At 46.4% G+C, this 21,452-nt stretch overlaps 1 protein-coding gene across 1 annotated transcript in view; it reads right to left on the reverse strand.

Annotated features, from left to right (window-relative positions):
* Nucleotides 1-21,452, reverse strand: part of LOC115079136 (adenylate cyclase type 10-like) — a 621,147-nt gene that overhangs the window by 122,142 nt on the left and 477,553 nt on the right. Inside the window, exons 28-29 of the mRNA XM_029582255.1 lie at nucleotides 12,087-12,253; nucleotides 1,635-1,791 (exon numbers count right to left, since the gene is read on the reverse strand). Of these exons, the coding sequence (XP_029438115.1) occupies nucleotides 1,635-1,791; nucleotides 12,087-12,253 (324 nt within the window). The remainder of the gene's footprint in view (nucleotides 1-1,634; nucleotides 1,792-12,086; nucleotides 12,254-21,452) is intronic.

The raw sequence follows: 21,452 nt of genomic DNA on the forward strand, positions 1-21,452 counted from the left end.
AATTTAACATTTTGGGGGGGTTCGGGAGGGTGGGGGAAAGTAAGGAATTTGTTTTAAAGGGTCGGGGTGGGTTTAGGGGTTGTTTTGGTATGCCGGTTTTCCCGCCCTCCCCCAAATAATTCCCGTGCCCTATTTAACGATACAATACAAATGCCCCTGATGATAAATCGGGGGCATTTGTATTGTATCGTGCACTCTAATGATTTTGGATGATTTTAAAATTATCTGACGATAATTTTAATCGTTCAAAAACGATTCACATCCCTAATACAGACTAAGATTCAAAAGATCTGATACCTTAAATAAGGAAATAGGAGCCTAGACCTGCAAACTGAAAATGTGCTTATCTGAACACCTAAATTAAGGCACCTAAAAAGTGGGCATGGCCAAGGGAAGGGTCAGGCTAGCGGAACAAAGTTAGATGCTCAGTGCTGATTTTTAGTGCTAGGTGCCTAAAGTTACGAAAGTAAACAGCAGTCAAATTTAATGGCTTTGATTTTAGGATCCTAAAGTTAGGTGCCTATTTTCTGCCAACTTAAGTGTCTATGGTGCGCTCTTTTTTGATTATCAGACTCATAGCTTCTTGGTTTCTTCTGAGTTTTACTTAGGTCTTTGCAACCAGGAGTATCATAGGATATGCATACAGAAGACCTAACCCCTAAATTAGGATGAAGGTGAGCCTGCCCTCTGATTTTCTCCTGGAACAAAGAGATCTGTCTTGGGTAAAGATCTGCTTTTTACCTGAGACATGTTCACCAATTCATTATGTAGGAACTACTTGTGAGTGTATAGGGTCTGACAGAGGCTTTATTGCCAGTAAGTGCTCAAAGTCACCTCATAAGACATGGTCCAGTTTCACTGCTTCCTATCATAGAAAGAATGAATCTATTCCTCCCTGCTTATTCAAATAGAACAGTAGTCCTCAATCATATCATAGAAAAGCCCCTAGTTACTCTGGTTTTCAGGATATCCACAACCGAATATGTATGCGATAAATTTGTACATAATGATGGCAGTACATGCAAATCTATGTTATGTATATTCATTGTGGACATCCTGAAAAGGAGACTGGTTAAGAGTTCTTCTAGAACTGGGTCGGGGTCTACTGAGATAGAACACAACTACCTGATTGGCTGTCTGGAACAGGACAATTTTGTTGAATTTATAGCTTACATTACAGGAAGTTGATGTGATGACACCTTTCTTGAATTGAACAAGGGCTGTGGGTATGAAGCCCTTAAGATTGAGCTCCTCAACCCAGGTTGGATGCATCTTTTTTTTTTAGTACAACGTGGTGGGGAGGAATTCAGAAAGGCAGTCCCTTAGCCGGCCTAGTTTCCCTTTGAAATTTTACTAGAAAGTTCAAGCACACTAATGTGCATGATGCTATTGGAAACGGCACCCACAGTAATATAAACTTTAGCATCATTTATGCAAACATGCAGCAACATCATAAAACTGTGTGGCAGACTTTTCTAACCATTCTCTAGAATCTTACTAGTAGGTTCAACATGGTATAATACAGTAAGTCTCTACTTCTTAATGTTGTTGATTTGATGCAGTCTCTATGATACTGACATTGCTTGTAATGTGGTGACGCTCTTTGTGCAATTTTTGCTCCTTCTGTTACCCACCTTGGCTTCATTTCTCGACTTTTTGGCAGAGTTCACTAGCATGGTGACGGCCAGGATGGCTTGCAGTTTGTGCAGGGGCTTGGGGCTCCTGCTGTATATCTGCCAGAGCAGGGCTAGGCAGTGGATCTGTTTGTGTATGTATGGTAATTCTGCCTCACTGCAATAAAGGAAAGAATTGTTAGTATTAGGAAAAGAGATGCCCAACTCACAAATTATTTGCAAAAAGTGCTGCCTAACATGAAAGATTGCTATTAAATATAAAAGAGGTCTATATTCAGTAGGCCCACGAGAAGCAAAGTTATCAGTATAAAGTAACCTGGATAATTTCTGCTAAAAATTCAGCACAGCACTTCTCCTGCTGAATATGGAGAAATGTAGACTTATCTGATCATTTTCTTTCCTTTATTTCTGCTACCCCAGTCCAGAACGATTGGGTTTAGTCCCTCATCCAGTTGATAGAGGCATTTTTTTCATCTGTGCCATCATTACTACATCCATTGAGCACAGACTGGATTGAGCCAGCAATCCTTCGACAAAACATCCTGAAATCTACAGAAATATCAATATACTCTAAACAGAATCAACTTTTTTATTTTTTGAAATAGAAGAGGTAAATCCTGTTTGAAGATCTTGAAGACTAATTTATTATTATTTTTTTAATAAAGTTTCTCTCTTCCTGGGTGAGTTTCTGGACTGGTGTATCAGAAATAAAGGAAAGGAATTTATCAGCTAAGTATAAATTTTTCCTTCCTTTTCTTTCTGCTACATCAGTCTAGAACAATTGGGAAGTACTAAAGCCCAATTATTTTGAGTGGGAGGAAGTTAAACCTGCTATTAGAACACTTGCTTTACAAGCAGTGTTCTTTTTCATGAGGACATTCAAGGAGAAATTACTACTTACCTAATAGTTTCCTTTCCTCTAATGAGGGCAGGCCAATACCCACCAGTGGGTTATGTACCTCTGCCAGCAGATGGAGACAGAGTAAGAAGCAGATGTCACAAATATATAGTCCTGCCCTGACATCAGCCCATAAGTATCCTCTGGAAAAGCCAATCTCTGGACAAACTGATTAAACTTGAAAATGATTATTAACAATCAACCACTCATGCTTCCAACCAATAGGGAACACTGAACTCAGACAAAAGAATAAACATTCACTAAACTGAGGGGCTGGTTAAACCACTTACCAGTCTTCAAACGAATAGCAGGAAGAACATTCTGCAATGTCTGCACCAAAAGGCAAACCAAAGGTAAAAATGCAGCAGCTCAGAGTGGTACAGGGATTGGCCTGCCTTAGAGGAAAGGAAATTAAGTAGTAATTTCTCCTACCTCTGTACTCAGGCAGGCCAATCCCCACCAGTGGGATGTACCAAAGCTACTCCCGAACAGGGCGGGGGGCTGCCCATGGTCCAATCAACACCGCCAGCGCAAATGCAGCATCCTCCCAAGTCCAAACATCTAAGCAGAAATGTTTAGAAAACGTGCGCAATGATGACCACATCGCCACTCGGCAAATCTCGACAGATGACAATAATCAAAGTCCCACACACGATACTACCTGAGCCTTCGTAGAATGTGGTCTAATCTGCTTTGGCAAAGGAATCTCCGCAGCCACATAGGCGGCAATAATGGCCTCCTTAAACCAATGGGCTATAGTCTCCCGCATCACTAGAACACCCTGTTTGACGCCACCATGGAACACAAACAGGCGATGAGACTTCCATGCAGATTTAGTAACCTCCAAGTACTCTAGCACTTTCATCTCTGTCGCTGTCTAAGGTAGGTAGGGAAATGGACTGATTCAAATGAAACTCCGAAACCACTTTTGGCAGAAAAAGAGGGCATAGAAAAGGCTCATGACAAGAAAGATCCTGGAGCTCGGAAACCCGACATGCTGAACAGATTGCCACTAGAAAAACTGTCTTCAAGGTAAATAGTTGCAAGGAAAGAGCACACAGTGGCTAAAAAGTTTGACTTGCCAAGAAATTCAGGACAGATTAAGGTCTCACAGAGGCACTGGAAGCCATAAAGGAGGACAAAAATGCTTAACTCCTTTTCAAGGACCGAGACACAATGGGATGGGAAGACAAAGGCCCAGATTAACTCGTCCCCTATAACAAGTGAGAGCTGCTACTTGAACCTTCAAGGTGTTAAGGGCCAGTCCTTTATGCAGGCCATCCTGTAAGAATTCCAAAATTAAAGGAATCTCCACCTTGAGAGGCTGAGAACCTCGCTCTGTACACCAGGCTTCGAAAACTCTCCAAACTCTTAACATAGGCCAGAGATGTAGAAAATGTCTTGGTCTGAAGAAAAGTGAAAATCACGGCAGGCGAATAACCAGATTTTAATAACTAGCCCTCTCAATGACCAAACCATAAGACAAAATTGACCTGGATCTTTTAGAATGGTTTCCTGCTGTAACAGATCCTTCTGAGGCAGTAGCCTGAGGGGACTTCCCATTAGCAGTCTCTGAAGATCAGCATAACATGGCCTCTGGGGCCAATCCAGAGCCACAAAAAGGACAGTGTTGGCTTGACTTGAAATCTTCCAAACGATCCTGCCTAACAGGGGACAGGGTGGGAAGGCATACAACAAGCTGCCTCTTGGCCACACCTGAACAACAGCATCAATACCCAGTGCTTTTGGGTTTTGTCTGTGACTGAAAACCATGGAACTTTCATGTTGTCTGAGGTCGCCAGCAAGTCTAGGTATGGGTGGCCCCAGTGTTCTACAATGAGCTGAAAAGCCTCGTCCACTAGCTTCCACTCTCCTGAGTCCATTCCTCCTGCTGAGAAAGTTAGCCCTGACATTGTCCTTTCCGGCAATGTGAGAAGCAGAAATGCTTAGCAGATTTGCTCATGGTGTGGGCAACATCTATCTCCCCCAACACCTGTTGACTCTTGGTTCCACCATGATGATTGATATAGGCCTCTGGCATCATATTGTCTGACATTATCCAGACATCCTGAGTCTCTAGATGCTTGGCGAACTGTAAGCATGCTAGATGAACCACCTGCGCTTCCAAGAGATTGATGCTCAACTAACGCTCCTCGGCATTTCAGTGACCTTGCACATCTGTTGTGAGCACTAACCAATCTGGCATCTCTAAGGAAACTCCCTTCCTGAGATGATCCATCTGCAATTACCACTGTAACTGGGCAATCACCTCTATTGGCAGGACAAGTCTTACTGCATAGTCCTGCGACTGTGGGCTCCAGCGAGAAAGCAACGCGTGTTGAAGAGGTCACATTTGAGTTCTTGCTCAGGGAACTACTTTCAATGTGGCCGCCATCAAACCCAATACCCTTAAATAAGACCACACTGTTGGGCAGGCAGTGCTTATCAGGATGCGAACCTGAGTAATCAACTTTTGAATTTGACTCTCCGGCAGAAATACTTTGCCCACAAATGACGACTGACTCCTTTGAGATACAGGATGGATCAAAAGAACCCTTCTTTCTTGGGTATGACAAAATAGATGGAATAGCAGCCTGTATTTCACTACAATCTGGGTACGGGAATCACGGCCTTCAGGGCTAACATCCTTCTCAATGTAGTGTCTACTGCTACTCTCTTCTGAGGGGAGTTGCATGGAGATATCATAAATGAATCTGGAGGAATGCAAAGAAATTCTAGAGCATAGCCATTCCAAATTACTTCCAGGGCCCACTGGTCCGATCTGATCTGAACCCACCTCTGATAATAGTGAGATAGATGACCACCTATCTCCTGCACCAGCAGGTGAGTCCACGGACCTTCATTGAGAAGATCGAGAAGCTCCATTCCCAGAGACTGCATCTTTTTGAGGCCTTCTGGGGCGAAAGGACAGGATCCTTGAGAAGCTCCCCTATAAAGAAGAAATCACCTATCGTCGTGAGAGCGGCGATTTGGCCAAAAAGCTGGCTTCCTATCCTCCGACATACGAGGGATCTGGGCTTCCCCCCATCTAGTTGCCATCTTTATTAACTCACTGCCAAACAAAAGAGAACCCTTGAAAGGCAGCTTGGTAAGACTGGATTTAGACACAGTGTTAGCCAACCAATTACACAGCGACAGCTGCCATCTAGCCACTATTATGGAAGCAACTCCTCTGGCGGCTGTGCGAACCAGGTCACATCCCATATTAGCCAAGAAGGATGCTCCCCATTCTAACATTTTAACTTTATTATGCTATAACGTTATTTATCTCCTTTCTCCCTTCCCAGTTCTTCCATATTAGTTTGCCTTATGTTCCGTTTGATGTACTGCACAGTTTTCATTCTATGTTGTGCTTCTTCACCTGTTTCATGTAAATAAATAAATAAATAAATAAATAAATAAATTAAATAAAAGCAAGCCGTTAAAGGGCAATTTGGTGAGGTTAGCCTTGGAGGTCGCATTGACTGACCATTTCACAACCATAACGGACACCTGGCCACTACTATAGAAGCCACCCCTCTGGCTGAAGTGCGGATCAAATCACAGCCCGCATCTGCCAAGAAGGCAGCAGCTGGTTCCATAACTGCTCTGGATCTTATCCCAGAGTCATCAACCTCCTGGGAGAAAAGCAAACAAGACCGCGCCACCAAGGAACAGCAAGAAGGTCATTGCCACTGCTTAAAATACTTGCTTAAGGATAGACTCAATCTTTTTATCATGAGCATCCTTCAAGGTTGTTCCTCCTTCCACTGGAATAGTGGTCTACTTGGAGACTGTTCATAAAACAGCATTAAATATTCAACTTTTCAAACCTATTATCATAACCCTTTATCCTATGACACTCTGAATACCTACTATATATACATAAATACCCTAATACATCACCATTTAAATATACACTCCTAAAAATAATATTCCTCATTCACTCACACATTCACACTTCCTGTCCCTCTACGTGATACATTAAAATACATACCATTCCCCAATATCCTGTTACAGCTTTTTCTATTTTCTATATTATCAATATAACTCTAATACATTCAGTACATCTATCACTATCTCCACATTCCCTACAAGGACCCTTGTTTCGCCTGGCATGTCTTCCTCAGGGGTTATCTTCTTCAATGATCTTCATTAACCACTCTTCATTCCCATGATAATATATACAATTCCGCTGATCACAAATTTCACATCGTTAGAGCCAAGTGTCCAATAGTATCCTATAATATGCAAGAATATTATATCACCAATTTTACCCTACATTTAATACATCTAATGCATATTCAATCAATTAATATACTACTTACATCTCACAGTATATCAGTCCTACAGCACTCCTTTCATCGCAAACTGGCTTCAAAATTCTTCCGTTTGTCCCACATCATTAATTTTTACCGCTTCTTGATTCTACAAAAATAATATGACATATACCAACTTCCTAGTCATTTCAATCATTTAATATAATTCACTACCTCACATCTAACACTTATGCAATTGTAGTTGACTCATCTCCAAATTATTCCGCTATTCCTTTCTACCCTCCAATATCCTCCAGATATCCATCATTGTTCCACCTACAACAAGACATCCATGCTACATTAAACGTCATTACCTCACCTAATATCAACAAACTCCCAATATTCCAAATTACTTACTGATAGCATTTTCAGAGACGCCTTCATCCAACGAATCACCATACTGGAAGAAGACTTCTACTTCCCTCAGTTTAAAGAGCCTTTTATATCCGCTGACAACCACACCTAACCTTCTCTCAACCAATCCAATTTGTCCATTTGTCACACACCTCCAACTACTTACATGTCCATACGTATTCCTCCTATTCATCACAATAAACCCTACCCTTTCCTTCTTTCAGCCAATCCGATGTTCCATTTGTCACACACCTCCGATTAGCTACACCTCCATTCATCTCAATACGTATCCCTCACACGTAATATGCTGCCCATTCAATCTCAGTATTAAGGCTCCATGGTTGTACAGTATTCTATTTATAAATAAATTTCTGTTCCGTATGCCAGAGCCACCGCGTGGCATCCCCTCAATGACTTTCTGTACACTGTGCTATAACAAAGAATCTCAGGTCATCAATCTGGTGGTGCACATTAATCCAATGGGCCACAAGGGGAGCCCCTTCCTTCTGAATACAAATATTACTCTTATGTTCTATAATCCTTCGACGGATCATCCGCCTAGTATGTCAGACATATATTAATCGGCCTGGGTACACAAAAGCATATACCACCTTCTCAAATGTACATGAAAAATCTCCTTTAATAATATGTACTCTTTTCTTATCCAAATGCTGAAATCTACACACTACCAATACATTCATACACACCGAACACCCCGAACATGTCACCTGACCCATGCCATTATTATACTCCCTTCCTTTACATAAAGGGTTATGATAATATGTTTGAAAAGTTGAATATTTAATGCTGTTTTATGAATTGATATGTAATTAAAGAATTTATATGTAGTAAATGTGATATTGTTTATGAAGCAACGATAAAAGGATTCCTTATTTGTTGTAATTACTTGGATTAAGTTTAAGGGAGAGTAATAGTCTCTTTGGTGTGTTACCATATACAGCTATTTGGAGACTGCACATACAAGTGCACCTACCTTCGGAAAACATAAGCGCTCTCTTACCACTGGATCCAGAACATACAGGGCTTCCAAAACCCAACCCCCTTTAGAATTAGCCTCTTGGACACCCCACTCAAAATGAAAAAACAAGAGGCTTTATGCAAGGAAATGAAAATGGAATTTCTCTTCAGTTCAGACCCAGAACCTGTCCCAGGAACCCTGAGCATTTCCAAGGTCTGAAAGATCAGAGTTGGCAGTTCATCTTTATGAAAGAACCGTAGCATAATTCTATATGGTTCTAATCCTGAAGGAATTTCACCATCCTCAAGAGAGTTAGGATCGGCATCATCATCCATGCCATTCAAATCTCTATCAGGAGGTCCCGCTGCCACTCTAGGAGTACTCTGGTGCTTAACAGATGGTCCAGGCAAGGTTTCTACCTGCGCCTCTGCTCTGGGAGCATTGGAAAGGGTTGAAAACTGTACCTGAAAATAAAAAGATTGCAACCCCTGGAAAAATTCCACCCATGAAAAAGTTTTCAAACCAGGAGGCACCAGAGGCATACTCACTGAGCTATCATCCCCTGATGAGGAACCAGTTAGGAGAGTTCCAAATTCAGGCACCCCACCTGAGTCATCTTTACCCAGACCTACATCCGGCTGTGAAGAAACAGCTTTAGTGAAACCAGAGGAAGATAATTCTCCCTAAGTCTCCAAACAGCGGTGGCACAAGTTAGCGGGTGCTCCTTGCTGAGATGCCCTAATATGACAGTACAAAGGGAAAGGCGCTTAGGCTTCTTAGATATAGGCGCCATTATGGCCAACAGTGCGCTGAGCGGCGGCTGGAAATGTGTGCCTAGCTTTATTTTTTTATATATAATGTCCAACTTATGCGCCCAAAAATTAGGCGTTAAACAACCTAGGTGACCCACACCCTAGCCTAACTAGGCAACCAAGGCTAAGTCGTCCCAAAGATAAGAAACCCAGAAAACTTGTACGCACAGGTAAGCATACGGCCACTACGGTTCTACCTAACTTGGACACACAGACTATAAGGCTCCACTGTGCATCCAAAAACTGGGCACACAACCTGGACACACAGTTAGATGCACATGCTGAACTGACAATCCTGTAGAGGGCAGCCTGAGAAAGCGTACGAAATGCCATTGCGGCCTACCACGTGACGTGTGTGAAAAAGCCTCGGCGCAGGGCCTAGCCTAAGGAGGCTGCTCAACCTGCCAGGCTGCCCACGTCCCTTGACCTCCCAGGGAATGGGACAAATGTCGGAATGGTGTGCTGAGCACAGACACCGGGGGAAGGAGGGAGCCATAAGCAACAAAAGCCTCCTTCTATTTCTCTGTATATTATGTTGTTTTTTTAAAACTTACTGGAACCCAGCCTTACCTGGCTGAGTACAGAGACAGACTCTGGCTGTGGGGGGAGAGGGCATGTGCCGTCACTACCATACTTGGCCTTCTACACCCACTGCCTTTCAGCTGCTTAAGCAGCTAAATCCATGCCGGCTGAAAACCAGCTACCAAAAGAAACCAGCTTCCAAAAGAAACAGTGGGGTAGAGAGGGAGATAGAGAACGAGAAATACAGAAAACGAAGCTAAGAATAAATGGCATCACAATATTATAAATACATAATACGGTAAAGAAATAGACCGAAATAAAGTACCTCAAACTTTACCAGACTAATCCATCACTACCCAAATATTTAACTTTATTAATGATATTGTAACCGTTTTTAGTTGGCACCTTTTAGAATGTACGATACATACCTATATATACCTATTTGTGCCTTTTTGTAAACCGTTGCGATGGTACATAACTTAGCGACGGTATAGAAAAGTTTTTAAATAAATAAATAAATACCGGACCAAGGCATTCATCTGAGGGACCATGGAAATCACCTCAGGAATTCTCAACTGTGGGAGGGACCATTTGGTATCAGGAGAGTGGGGTAAATTTATTTCCTTAATTCTCCATTCTCAAAATGAAGAAATCCCAAGTAGAGAGATGCATGTCCACAATCTGCTGGAGATGGAGAATACTGGCAGGCTAATAGAGATGTGAATCGTGTCCTCGATCGTCTTAACGATCGATTTCGGCTGGGAGGGGGAGGGAATCGTATTGTTGCCGTTTGGGTTTTAAAAATATCGTGAAAAATCGTTAAAATCGTGAGCCAACCCCCTAAAACCCACCCCCGACCCTTTAAATTAAATCCCCCACCCTCCCGAACCCCCCCCCAAATGCTTTAAATTACCTGGGGATCCAGCGGTGGTCCAGAACGGCGGCGGTCCGGAACGGCCCCCTCAATTGAATCCTTTTGTCTTCAGCCGGCGCCATTTTTGCAAAATGGCCGCCGCAAAATGGCGGCGGCCATAGACAAAAACGATTCGACGCAGGAGGTCGTTCCGGACCCCCGCTGGACTTTTGGCAAGTCTTGTGGGGGTCAGGAGGCCCCCCCAAGCTGGCCAAAAGTTTCTGGGAGTCCAGCGGGGTTCAGGAAGCGATTTCTTGCCGCGAATCGTTTTCCTTATGGAAAATGGCGCCGGCAGGAGATCGACTGCAGGAGGTCGTTCAGCGGGGGTTCCGGACCGCCGCTGAACGACCTCCTGCAGTCGATCTCCTGCCGGCGCCATTTTCCGTACGGAAAACGATTCGCGGCAAGAAATCGCTTCCTGAACCCCGCTGGACTCCCAGAAACTTTTGGCCAGCTTGGGGGGGCCTCCTGACCCCCACAAGACTTGCCAAAAGTCCAGCGGGGGTCCGGAACAACCTCCTGCGTCGAATCGTTTTTGTCTATGGCCACCGCCATTTTGCGGCGGCCATTTTGCAAAATGGCGCCGGCTGAAGACAAAAGGATTCAATTGAGGGGGCCGTTCCGGACCGCCGCCGTTCTGGACCACCGCTGGATCCCCAGGTAATTTAAAGCAGTTGGGGGGGGGGGGGTTCGGGAGGGTGGGGGATTTAATTTAAAGGGTCGGGGGTGGGTTTTAGGGGGTTTTAGTGTGCCGGTTTTCCTGCCCTCCCCCTTCCCCCGATTTACGATTTTTTAACGATAAATCGGGGGAATTGGTATTGTATCGTGGCCCTAACGATTTTTGACGATTTAAAATATATCGGACGATATTTTAAATCGTCAAAAAACGATTCACATCCCTACAGGCTAATGACACTACAGGGGTATATATACTGTGACATCAGATTACTCCATCTCCATCTGTTGGTAGAGGTGCATAACCCACTTGTTCTGGATTCATCTTATTGGACACTAAGAAAATCTGTTTATCTTTCCTTACCTGTGGCTTCTTTTGAAAAGCATGGACATTAGTCTGTGTGGTAACAGTCACAAGGCTCGAGCACAGACCACCTATGTTTTGAGCTCCATGAGAGCAACTATGCTTTTATCATCAAGACTACCATTTATTGTGTGCCTTATTCGATATAAATCTACAGAACCCTTAGAAAAGTCCAAACTCTTAACTTGATTTAAAATTCTAAACTAAATAAAAAGAATCTGTAGTTTGTCAAGGACATACATGCTCTGTAGACATGTATGAACATGCACACAAATACATACATGTGCTCAGAGATAAACACACACTTCTTTACACAAATGTAAAGACCCAGGACATATGTACATACATTATGTTCCTGCATAAAAACTTGCTTCACATTTGTTTATGCAAAATCCTCACCCACTTAGGTCACGTTTTTAGCAAGTGGCATTATCATTAGAGCAGCATGTAAGTAAGCACCTTACATGCTCACAGATTTAACAAGTCACCGTTTTCCATGATCTGTGGCATGTTGCAGCACTGTATTCCAATCAGCACATTCTGTAATGGGGCTGTGTGGTCTAAACTGAGGGGTTGACAGCTATGCTTGATAGGGAGCCTTCTGAAATTCTCGTACTTGGTGGAATGGAAGTTTCTCCTTTGGTGCATGGAGCTTTTGACCTTTTCAACAAGGAACTTGAAGTATAGACTGATGGTGTTGAGAGGGAAGCTACGATGCAACAGCTGTAGAGCTTTCTTCAACATGTTCTCCGCCTGAGCCATCTGTCCTGTTTTAAAGAATACCTGGAACACAAAGCGACAAGTAACAGAATTTAGATACTACCACTAAACTTTGCTATGTAGGGAATGAAGTCTAATACAAGGAAGACAACACGATTCAATTGCAGGAGGCCGATCCGGACCGCCGCTGGACCCCCAAGTAATTTAAGGCATTTAAGGGGGGGGGTTCGGGAGGGTGGGGGATTTAATTTAAAGGGTCGGGGTGGGTTTTAGGGTGCCGGTTTTCCTGCCCTCCCCCTTCCCCCGATTTACGATTTTTTGACGATAAATCGGGGGAATTGGTATTGTATCGTGGCCCTAACGATTTTTGACGATTTAAAATATATCGGACGATATTTTAAATCATCAAAAAACGATTCACATCCCTACTTAGTAGCCAAGTCCCAACTTCAGACTGGCAGCCCTGGTGCTGCCTTGGAGGATGAAGGTCTCATGATTGGAGAGCATCAACCGGGTGCAGCAGGAAAGGATCCTGTAGCAAGGACCTGCTCTCCAGGTGATGCATTGCCCTTTCGCAACAAGGATATCTCCCAAAATATTTTAAGAACAAAGATATTTTCTTTTGTGGGCAAAAAAATCCTAAGTTCTTGGAGGAGAAGTCCATTACCTGCTATTAAGTTATTTATTTTATTTATTTTAAATTTTTATATACCGGAATTCCTGTATGCAATACAAATCAGTCCGGTTTACAAGTAACGAAAGAGGTTGCCCTGGTCTGGGAAGTTAGACCTGGGTTTTTTTACATAGAACATGGAACAATAACAATAAACCATTGAACATTATTACAAGTAACATAGAATGTAACAATAGCATTTAACAGATTTAACCTTTTTTTACAAAGAACTTTAGAAGCGAATATGGTCTGCAGTAGACGGTTATATAAAGGTGAATAATGACTGTTAGAATTGCGAATAAGCAAGTACGATATGAAAATTAAGTGGCAAGGTGTTGGTGACACCCTGCAATGGTTGGATCTGAAAGTCAGGAGGAGGTGCCTATTGGAAAGCTTGCCTGAAGAGCCAGGTTTTTAACCTTTTTTTGAACTCTAGTAGATTGGGTTCGAGTCGAAGGTCTGGTGGGAGCGCATTGACTTAGAAAATAAGTTAAGTTGACTTAGAAAATAGCCACTGCTATTACTAGCAACAGTAACATGGAATAGACTTAGTTTTTGGGTACTTGCTAGGTTCTTATGGCCTGGATTGGCCACTGTTGGAAAAAGGATGCTGGGCTTGATGGACCCTTGGTCTAACCCGGTATGGCATGTTCTTATGTTCTTAGGTTTGAAAGGTAGACGAGCTGAAGTGTAAAGGAATCCCCTAATCCATGAGGCGGGGAACCAGAGATGAATCCCAATGGATCTTCAAAAACTAAAATCAGGTAGAGAGCATTCTCCCACCTTTTCAGTGACCAAGGGGCAGTGGGTTTTTATCCTCCCAGATGGAGAATGAAACTAACGACAAAGGAGCAACAGAATCTATACAGATCCGCATCTAGGATCTGTTTAAGAGAATAGATAGATGTTTCAAAAGTAAGACTTGACACTCAGAACCCACAACAAACCATTGCCTTGGTCCAGAGCACTCAGTTGCCCAATAGACATCCTTCACTTTGCATGAGATTCTGGGGAATGGTGAAAGGAGAATAGAGAAAGGAACAGTGTTTGATATAATTAATCAAACTTCAGTTTCATTCTGTTGTAGTACAATGCTGAATGCATGCATATTGCCTCTACTAGAGGTGGCCAAGAGCCACAAACAGGTCTGCTTTTCAGGAATTAATATGCATGAGAAATATTTGCATACAATAGAGGCAGTGCATGCATATCTATCTCCTGCATATTCATTAAGGATATCCAGAAAGTCAAGCCTTTTTGTGGCTCTTGAGGACTGACTACCCCTGGCCCATACTATTACCACAATTCATCATTTCTAAATTGGTACTAGACATATACAGTCTACACAGATACATACAAGAGACAGTCCCTGCTCTATGGAGTTTATAATCTACTCAAGACAAACATACATGATAAATAAGAGTTTGTGGGAAGTGCATTTATTATTAAAAAGTACTTTGGATTTAAAAGCAGTTTCATAAAGGTGAGTATTTAAATTGGAGTTGGGCAGATAGGGGGCATGATGCATAAACCTAGGAGGTCTATTCCACACATACGGTGCAGCCAGGTGGAAAGCGAAGAGTTGGGAATTGATGGTGGAGAAGAATAGCACTGAAAAGAGCAACTTGCCAGATGAACATAGTTCATGAGGCAGGATGTAGAAAGAGAGAAGATAGGTATAGGAAAATTAGTTCTTACCTGATAATTTTCGTTCCTGTAGTACCTAGGATCAGTCCAGACAGTGGGTTATGTTCCCTGCCAGCAGGTGGAGACAGACCAAAATTGTGAGGATGTCCCTTTAAGGGGAGAACCTGTACACTAACCCCTTCAGTATAACGACTGTCAAAGCATAAAAAACAAAGAACCCAAACTAGGGTCAAGCAAGTAACAGTAAAGCTCAACGGAGCAACAATAGAACCCATGGAACCTATACGCTCTTAAATATACTTGGTATGGGCAGATGACCAAGACTTCCGGTGTAATTGCTCAGTAATCTTACTCCATGCCCATTTGAAAAACTGAGAACCTGCAAGAAAAGCTTCGAGAGGACAGACAAAATGACAAACAGGGAAGGGAGTCTGGACTGATCCTTGGTACTACAGGAACGAAAATTATCAGGTAAGAACTAATTTTCCTTTCCCTGTACGTACCAGGATCAGTCCAGACAGTGGGATGTACCAAAGCTTCCCTAAACCGGGTGGGACCGAGACAGTCCCGCTCGAAGCACTTGCCACCCGAAGGAACCGAACACCGGAGCGTGAACATCCAGACGGTAGTGTCGAGCAAAGGTATGCAAGGACGTCCAAGTGGCGGCCCTGAAAATTTCCTGTGGAGAGACAGCTTGACTCTCCGCCCAAGAAGTAGCCTGAGAGCGAAGAGAATGAGCTTTCAGACCCTCAGGAATGGGGCAACCTTGACAGAGATAGGCCGAAGAGATCGCCTCCTTCAACCACCGGGCAATAGTGGTCTTAGAAGCTTGCTTACCACGATTAGGACCACTCCAGAGGACGAAGAGATGGTCCGAAAGATGGAAGTCATTAGTAACCTGAAGATAGCGAAGCAGGACTCGTTTAACATCCAACCGATGGAGATCCCCGCCAGTGGGGCCCGCAAGTTCCACCTCAGAAAATGCTGGGAGCTCTACTGACTGATTGACGTGGAAAGAGGTAACCACCTTGGGCAAAAAGGAGGGCACCGTCTTGATAGAGACCCCAGAATCGGAGAATCGCAGGAAGGGCTCCCGGCAAGACAACGCCTGGATCTCAGAAATTCGCCGCGCAGAGGAGATAGAGACCAAGAAGACGGTCTTAAGCGTAAGATCCTTGAGTGTAGCGTGGCGTAGAGGTTCGAAGGGAGCCACACAGAGCGCCCGAAGGACCAGATTGAGACTCCACGACAGACAAGTGGCTCGAGAGGGAGGACGAAGATGTCGAACACCCCGGAGAAACCGAACCACGTCGGGATGACTCGCAAGAGGGTGACCGTCCATAGGCCCTAGGAGAGAGCCAAGCGCCGAGACCTGAAAGCAGAGCGAGCTGAACGAGAGGCCCTTAGAAAGACCCTTCTGGAGGAAGTAAAGAAAGAATCGTTGGGACCGAAGCAGAGCGGACAGAGGAACCTGATTCCGCACAAACAGACTCAAAAACCTTCCAGACCCGAACGTAGGCCAGGGAAGTAGATTGCTTCCGCGCTCGAAGGAGGGTGGAAATAACCTCTTCTCTATAACCCTTGCGCCTCAGGCATCGCCGTTCAAAAGCCAGGCCGCTAGACAAAAGTGATCGGCCTGGTCGAAAAATACAGGTCCCTGCCGGAGAAGACGAGGTAGATGACCGAGACGCAGGGGCCCGTCCGATGCCAGATTGACGAGATCCGCGAACCACGGTCTTCGCGGCCACTCGGGAGCTACGAGAATGACCGGACCCCAGTGGAGCTCGATTCTTCTGAGAACTTTCCCCACCAGGGGCCACGGAGGGAACACGTACAGGAGTATGCCCGACGGCCAGGACAGAGCTAGCGCGTCCACGCCCTCCGATCCGTGCTCTCTCCAGCGGCTGAAGAACCGATTGGCCTTGGCATTGCGTAGAGTTGCCATGAGATCGAGGTGAGGGGGACCCCACCTGGTCACTATCAAAGCCATGGCCGCCTCCGAGAGTTCCCACTCTCCTGGATCGAGGACTTGCCGGCTGAGGAAATCCGCTTGAATGTTCTCCTTGCCCGCAATGTGGGAGGCCGTCAGGCATTGCAGATGAAGTTCCGCCCAGGAGAGGAGAAGACTCGCTTCCAGAGCTACCAGGGGCCTTCGAGTACCCCCCTGGCAGTTGTTGTAAGACACCGTGGTGGAGTTGTCGGAGAGTACCCTCACCGCCTTGCCGCGGAGGAGAGGAAGGAACTCCTGAAGAGCCAGGCGCACCGCCAAGGTCTCCAGACGATTGATGTGCCAGCGAGATTGAGCTGGATTCCAGACACCTTGAATGGACTGGGAGAGGCAAACCGCACCCCAACCCAAAAGGCTGGCATCCGTGGTGACTGCCGTCCACTGCGGAGCTTCGAGAGGCATCCCCCGAAGGAGATGCGGTAGGTAGAGCCACCACTGCAAATCATCGACTGTAGAGGCGGAGAGTGGAAGGACCATCTGGAACTGCTCCGACACCGGCTTCCAGCGTGACAGCAAAGCTTTCTGCAACGGTCGCATATGAGCGAAAGCCCAAGGGACAAGATCTATGGTGGAGGCCATGGAACCCAGGACCTGCAGGTAGTCCCAGGCTGTGGGAGAAGGCAGAGCCACCAGGTTTCGGATCTACTCGATCAACTTGAGAGCTCGTGCGAGGGGTAAGGATACCTTGCCTGCACGGGTGTCGAAATGGGCCCCCAAGAACTCTAACTCCTGGGAAGGCTGAAGGTTGCTTTTGGCGAAGTTTACTATCCACCCGAGGGAGGAGAGAAGAGCTAACACTCGATCCACTGCCTGTTGACAGGAAGCCGCCGACTTGGCTCTGATGAGCCAATCGTCTAGATAAGGATGGACAAGAATCCCTTCCCGGCGCAACGCCACCGCTACCACCACCATGACCTTCGAGAAAGTACGAGGCGCCGTTGCAAGACCAAAGGGAAGTGCCCGAAACTGGAAGTCGAGATTGAGGATGTGGAACTGGAGATACCTCTGGTAGTCGCGGTGGATGGGGATGTGAAAATATGCCTCCGCAAGATCGAGAGAGGCGATAAACTCTCTGGGACGGACCGCCGCTATAACTGTACGAAGGGTTTCCATACGGAAGTGGGGAACCTTCAGGGCGCGATTGACCCGCTTGAGGTCCAGAATCGGGTGGAAGGACCCGTCCTTTTTGGGAACGATGAAGTAAATAGAATACTGGCCGGCGCCAAGCTCCCTCTCCGGAACCGGGACCACCGCCCCCAGATCCAGGAACCTGGCCAGCGTCTGTTCTACCGCGGCCCTCTTGGACTGCCTGCAAGGCGAGAAGAGGAACAGATCCGGAAGGGTGCGGACAATCTCGGGGGCGTAGCCGTCCCTGATAATGTCGAGGACCCACTGGTCCAACGTAATTTTGACCCATTCCTCGAGAAATAAAGACAGGCGGCCGCCGAGGTAAGGAACCGAGGAATGAGTCAACTGACCTTCATTGGGCGGAGGATTTGGGAGCGGTATGCGCAGGCTGGCCCTCCCGAAAAGGCCGGCACCCGCGAAAGAACTGCAACCAGGACTGAGTCCGGGAAGAGCCTCGTGAAGAACCACCCCGCCCCCGAGAAGTAAAACGCCTTTGGCCCCGGAAGCAAGAACACATAGGCGCGGAGGGGTGCGAAGGCTTGGGGCGATCCTCCGGGAGTTTATGGACCTTGTCTTTCCCTAAGGATTCCATAAGCTTCTCAAGATCCTCCCCAAACAACATCTTACCTTTAAAAGGCAGGGTACCCAGTCGAGCTGTAGAAGACTGATCAGCCGACCAGTTGCGAAGCCAGAGGAGTCTCCGGGCTGATACCGCTGAGGCCATCGCCTTGGATTGAACCCGGACCAGGTCGTAAAACGCGTCAGCCGCGTATGCTATGACAGCCTCCAAACGCTCCGCCTGTTCCGCCTCCGCCGACAGAAGAGCCCGTGCACCAAGGAGCTGTTGAACCCACCGGAGGCCCGCACGCAGCATGAGACTACTGCAGCAAGTAGCCCGGACCCCCAAAGCTAATATTTCATGGATGCGCTTAAGATGTGACTCCAACTTACGGTCCTGTGGATCCTTGAGGGCCGTAGACCCTTCGACCAGGTTTGTGGTGTGCTTAGTGACCGCGGAGACGTAAGAATCAACCGCGGGGTACCGTAACAGATCCAAGCCTTCCTCAGGAAGGGGATACAGTTTCTCCATGGTGCGTCCCACCCGGAGAGCCCCCTCAGGAGCCTCCCACTCCCATAAAATCAAAAGCTTCAGCATAGGGTGAAAGGGAAACGCCGTGGCCGGGGCACTAAGCCCCCCTAGGACCGGATCCATATTCTTGGGCAGGGAGTCCAGTAGATTATCTACCGAGGGACCCTCCAGACCTAATTCCTGTAGGACGAAGGGGATAAGAGGCCCCAGCTCCTCCCTGCGGAACAAGCGAAGGACTCTGGGGTCATCTCCCTCCAGCGGGGAGGTATCCGTAGGATCTGGGGAGGGATCAGGGTCCGGAGCCAACCCGGGGACCACCCGCACCCTAACTGACCCCTGGGGTTCCGCAGCCGGGCTAGTAGTCAACGGCGAGGAACGGGGCATTTTTGAAGGGGGGGGGGTCGGGAAGGGGGTGTTCCTGCTCCTCATGCAAGCTTGCTAAATAAGATTTATGCATGAGGAGAACAAATTCAGCTGAAAAAGGGACCCTGGAAAAACGGGACGGGGGGTTTGAGGGGGGGGGGTCGAGGGGTGGTCAGTACTCACCTCCTGGGGGTCCACAGGGCTCAAATCGGGGGGTAAATAAAAAAAATCTGGCCCCCCAGCCCCAGGCAGCTCCGAAATCGAGCCATTGAAAAATCCAAAATGGCCACCGCTGAAGAGCTCTGCCGGCTCAAAAACAGCCTGGCCAAGCCTGGGGGAGTCGATCCCCGGATTAAATTTGTCCTCTCAGCTGAGGAGGGACCTTCCCCACCCAGCAGGCAAGCAGGGCAAAGACCCTGCAGCGAAAAACGGGAGTAAAAAAGCCCACAGGCAAGACAAACTGACTGGCGAGGCATGGCCCAATCTGTGCTGAGGAAAAAAAAGTAAAAAGTCTTAAAGTGACTGCCTCAGCAACAAGGAGAGAGAAGGGAGACCCTGCTGACTCCTGCCTGTCTGACTGCCGGATTAAAGCCTGAGGACCAGAAAAGGGCCAAAAAAAAGTAAGAAAAATTCTGGTCAACTGCTGCAGAAGTCAGAGGTATTAAGTACCTGCGACTTCAGAACTTTGGTATCTTTTAAACTGGTTTTTTTTTTTTTTTTTTTTTAAATCAGTAGTGACTGAGCACAGCAGCGGGTCTAAAACCCTATCGGCAGCCAGAAAAAGGGAGCGAGTCCCGGAGGGAGATGGTCCCACATCTGGAAGGTAACCCGGACTCAGACTATGCAGCGCAAAAGGGGCAAATAGCCCCGTGAGACCGGCAAGAGTGAGGAGACAAAGTCGTCTCCCAAGGAAAAAGAAAAAGACACTAGGGACCAAAAAACCCCAGAAATACAGAATAGAGACAGAAATATAACTTTTCTGAAGTACTTGCTTGAACCTAAAAAAGGAATGGAAAAGGCTGACTAGCCCGAGACAGAGAGCCGAAGGGGAGCTGTTGCACCTGCTGGAGACAGACGAATACTGAAGGGGTTAGTGTACAGGTTCTCCCCTTAAAGGGACATCCTCACAATTTTGGTCTGTCTCCACCTGCTGGACAGGGGACATAACCCACTGTCTGGACTGATCCTGGTACGTACAGGGAATGAGGATATGCAGAATAGAGATGTGAATCGTCTTAACGATCGGGTTTCCCCCTCTTAACGAGGGGGGAAAAAATCTGATTGTGGGTGATGTGGGTGATGTGAATCGGAATTGGTTCCGATTCACATCGTTATTTTTTTTGTAGTGAGGCCCGACCCTTTAAAATTAACCCCTTACCTTCCCCCACCCTCTCGAACCCCTCCAAAACTTTTTACGATTACCTGGTGGTCCAGTGGGGGCGCGGGGACCGATCTCCCGCTCTCGGGATGGCCGGCGGCCATCTTTAAAGATGGCGCCGGCCAGCCAGTGCTCCTACCATGTGACAGGGGCTGGCCAATGGCACAGATACCCTATTATATGGTAAGGGCAAAGGGCCATCGGCGCCATCTTTATGAGTGGCAGCCGACGGCCTGAGAACGGGAGATCGCTCCTGGGACCACCACTAGACCACCAGGTATGTTTTGGGGGGATCGGGAGGGTGGGGGAAGCTAAGGGGTCATTTTTAAAGGGTCGGGTGGGGGTTTTTTTTTATCGGGCCATCGGCGCCATTTTTGAGTGGCAGCCAAAATGGCGCCGATGGACCGAGAGCGGGGGATCGGTCCCCGCGCCCCCACTGGACCACCAGGTACTCGTAAAAAGTTTTGGGGGAGTTCGGGAGGGTGGGGGAAGGTAAGGGATTCGTTTTATAGGGTCGGGGTGGGTTTAGGGGTTTTTTTGGTGTGCCGGTTTTCCCCACCCTCCCCCCTCCCCCGATTTACGATTTTTCACGATAAATCGGGGGAATTTCTATTGTATCGCGACTCTTAATGATTTTTGACAATTTAAAATATATCTGACGATTGTTTTAAATCATCAAAAAACGATTCACATCCCTAATGCAGAAGGAATGCACTTATAGGCAGAAAAGGGAAGACTGAACTATAAGTGGAAGTAGACAGGGAGCCAGTATAACAACTTGAGGAGTCACATGGTCATAATAATCCTGAAGATAGGTAAATTGTGCTGCTGAAGTTTAAATAGATTGCAATGGAGAGAGATGGTTCAGCAGGAGGCAAGCAAAGAACAAGTTGCAGTAGCTAACCAAGAGGTGATAAAAAAAATGGATGAGCATTTTGGCAGCATGCTGAAACAAGAATGGGTGGGTTTTAGTGA

Source organism: Rhinatrema bivittatum, chromosome 17 (genome assembly GCF_901001135.1).
Source record: "Rhinatrema bivittatum chromosome 17, aRhiBiv1.1, whole genome shotgun sequence".
NCBI lineage: Eukaryota > Metazoa > Chordata > Amphibia > Gymnophiona > Rhinatrematidae > Rhinatrema > Rhinatrema bivittatum.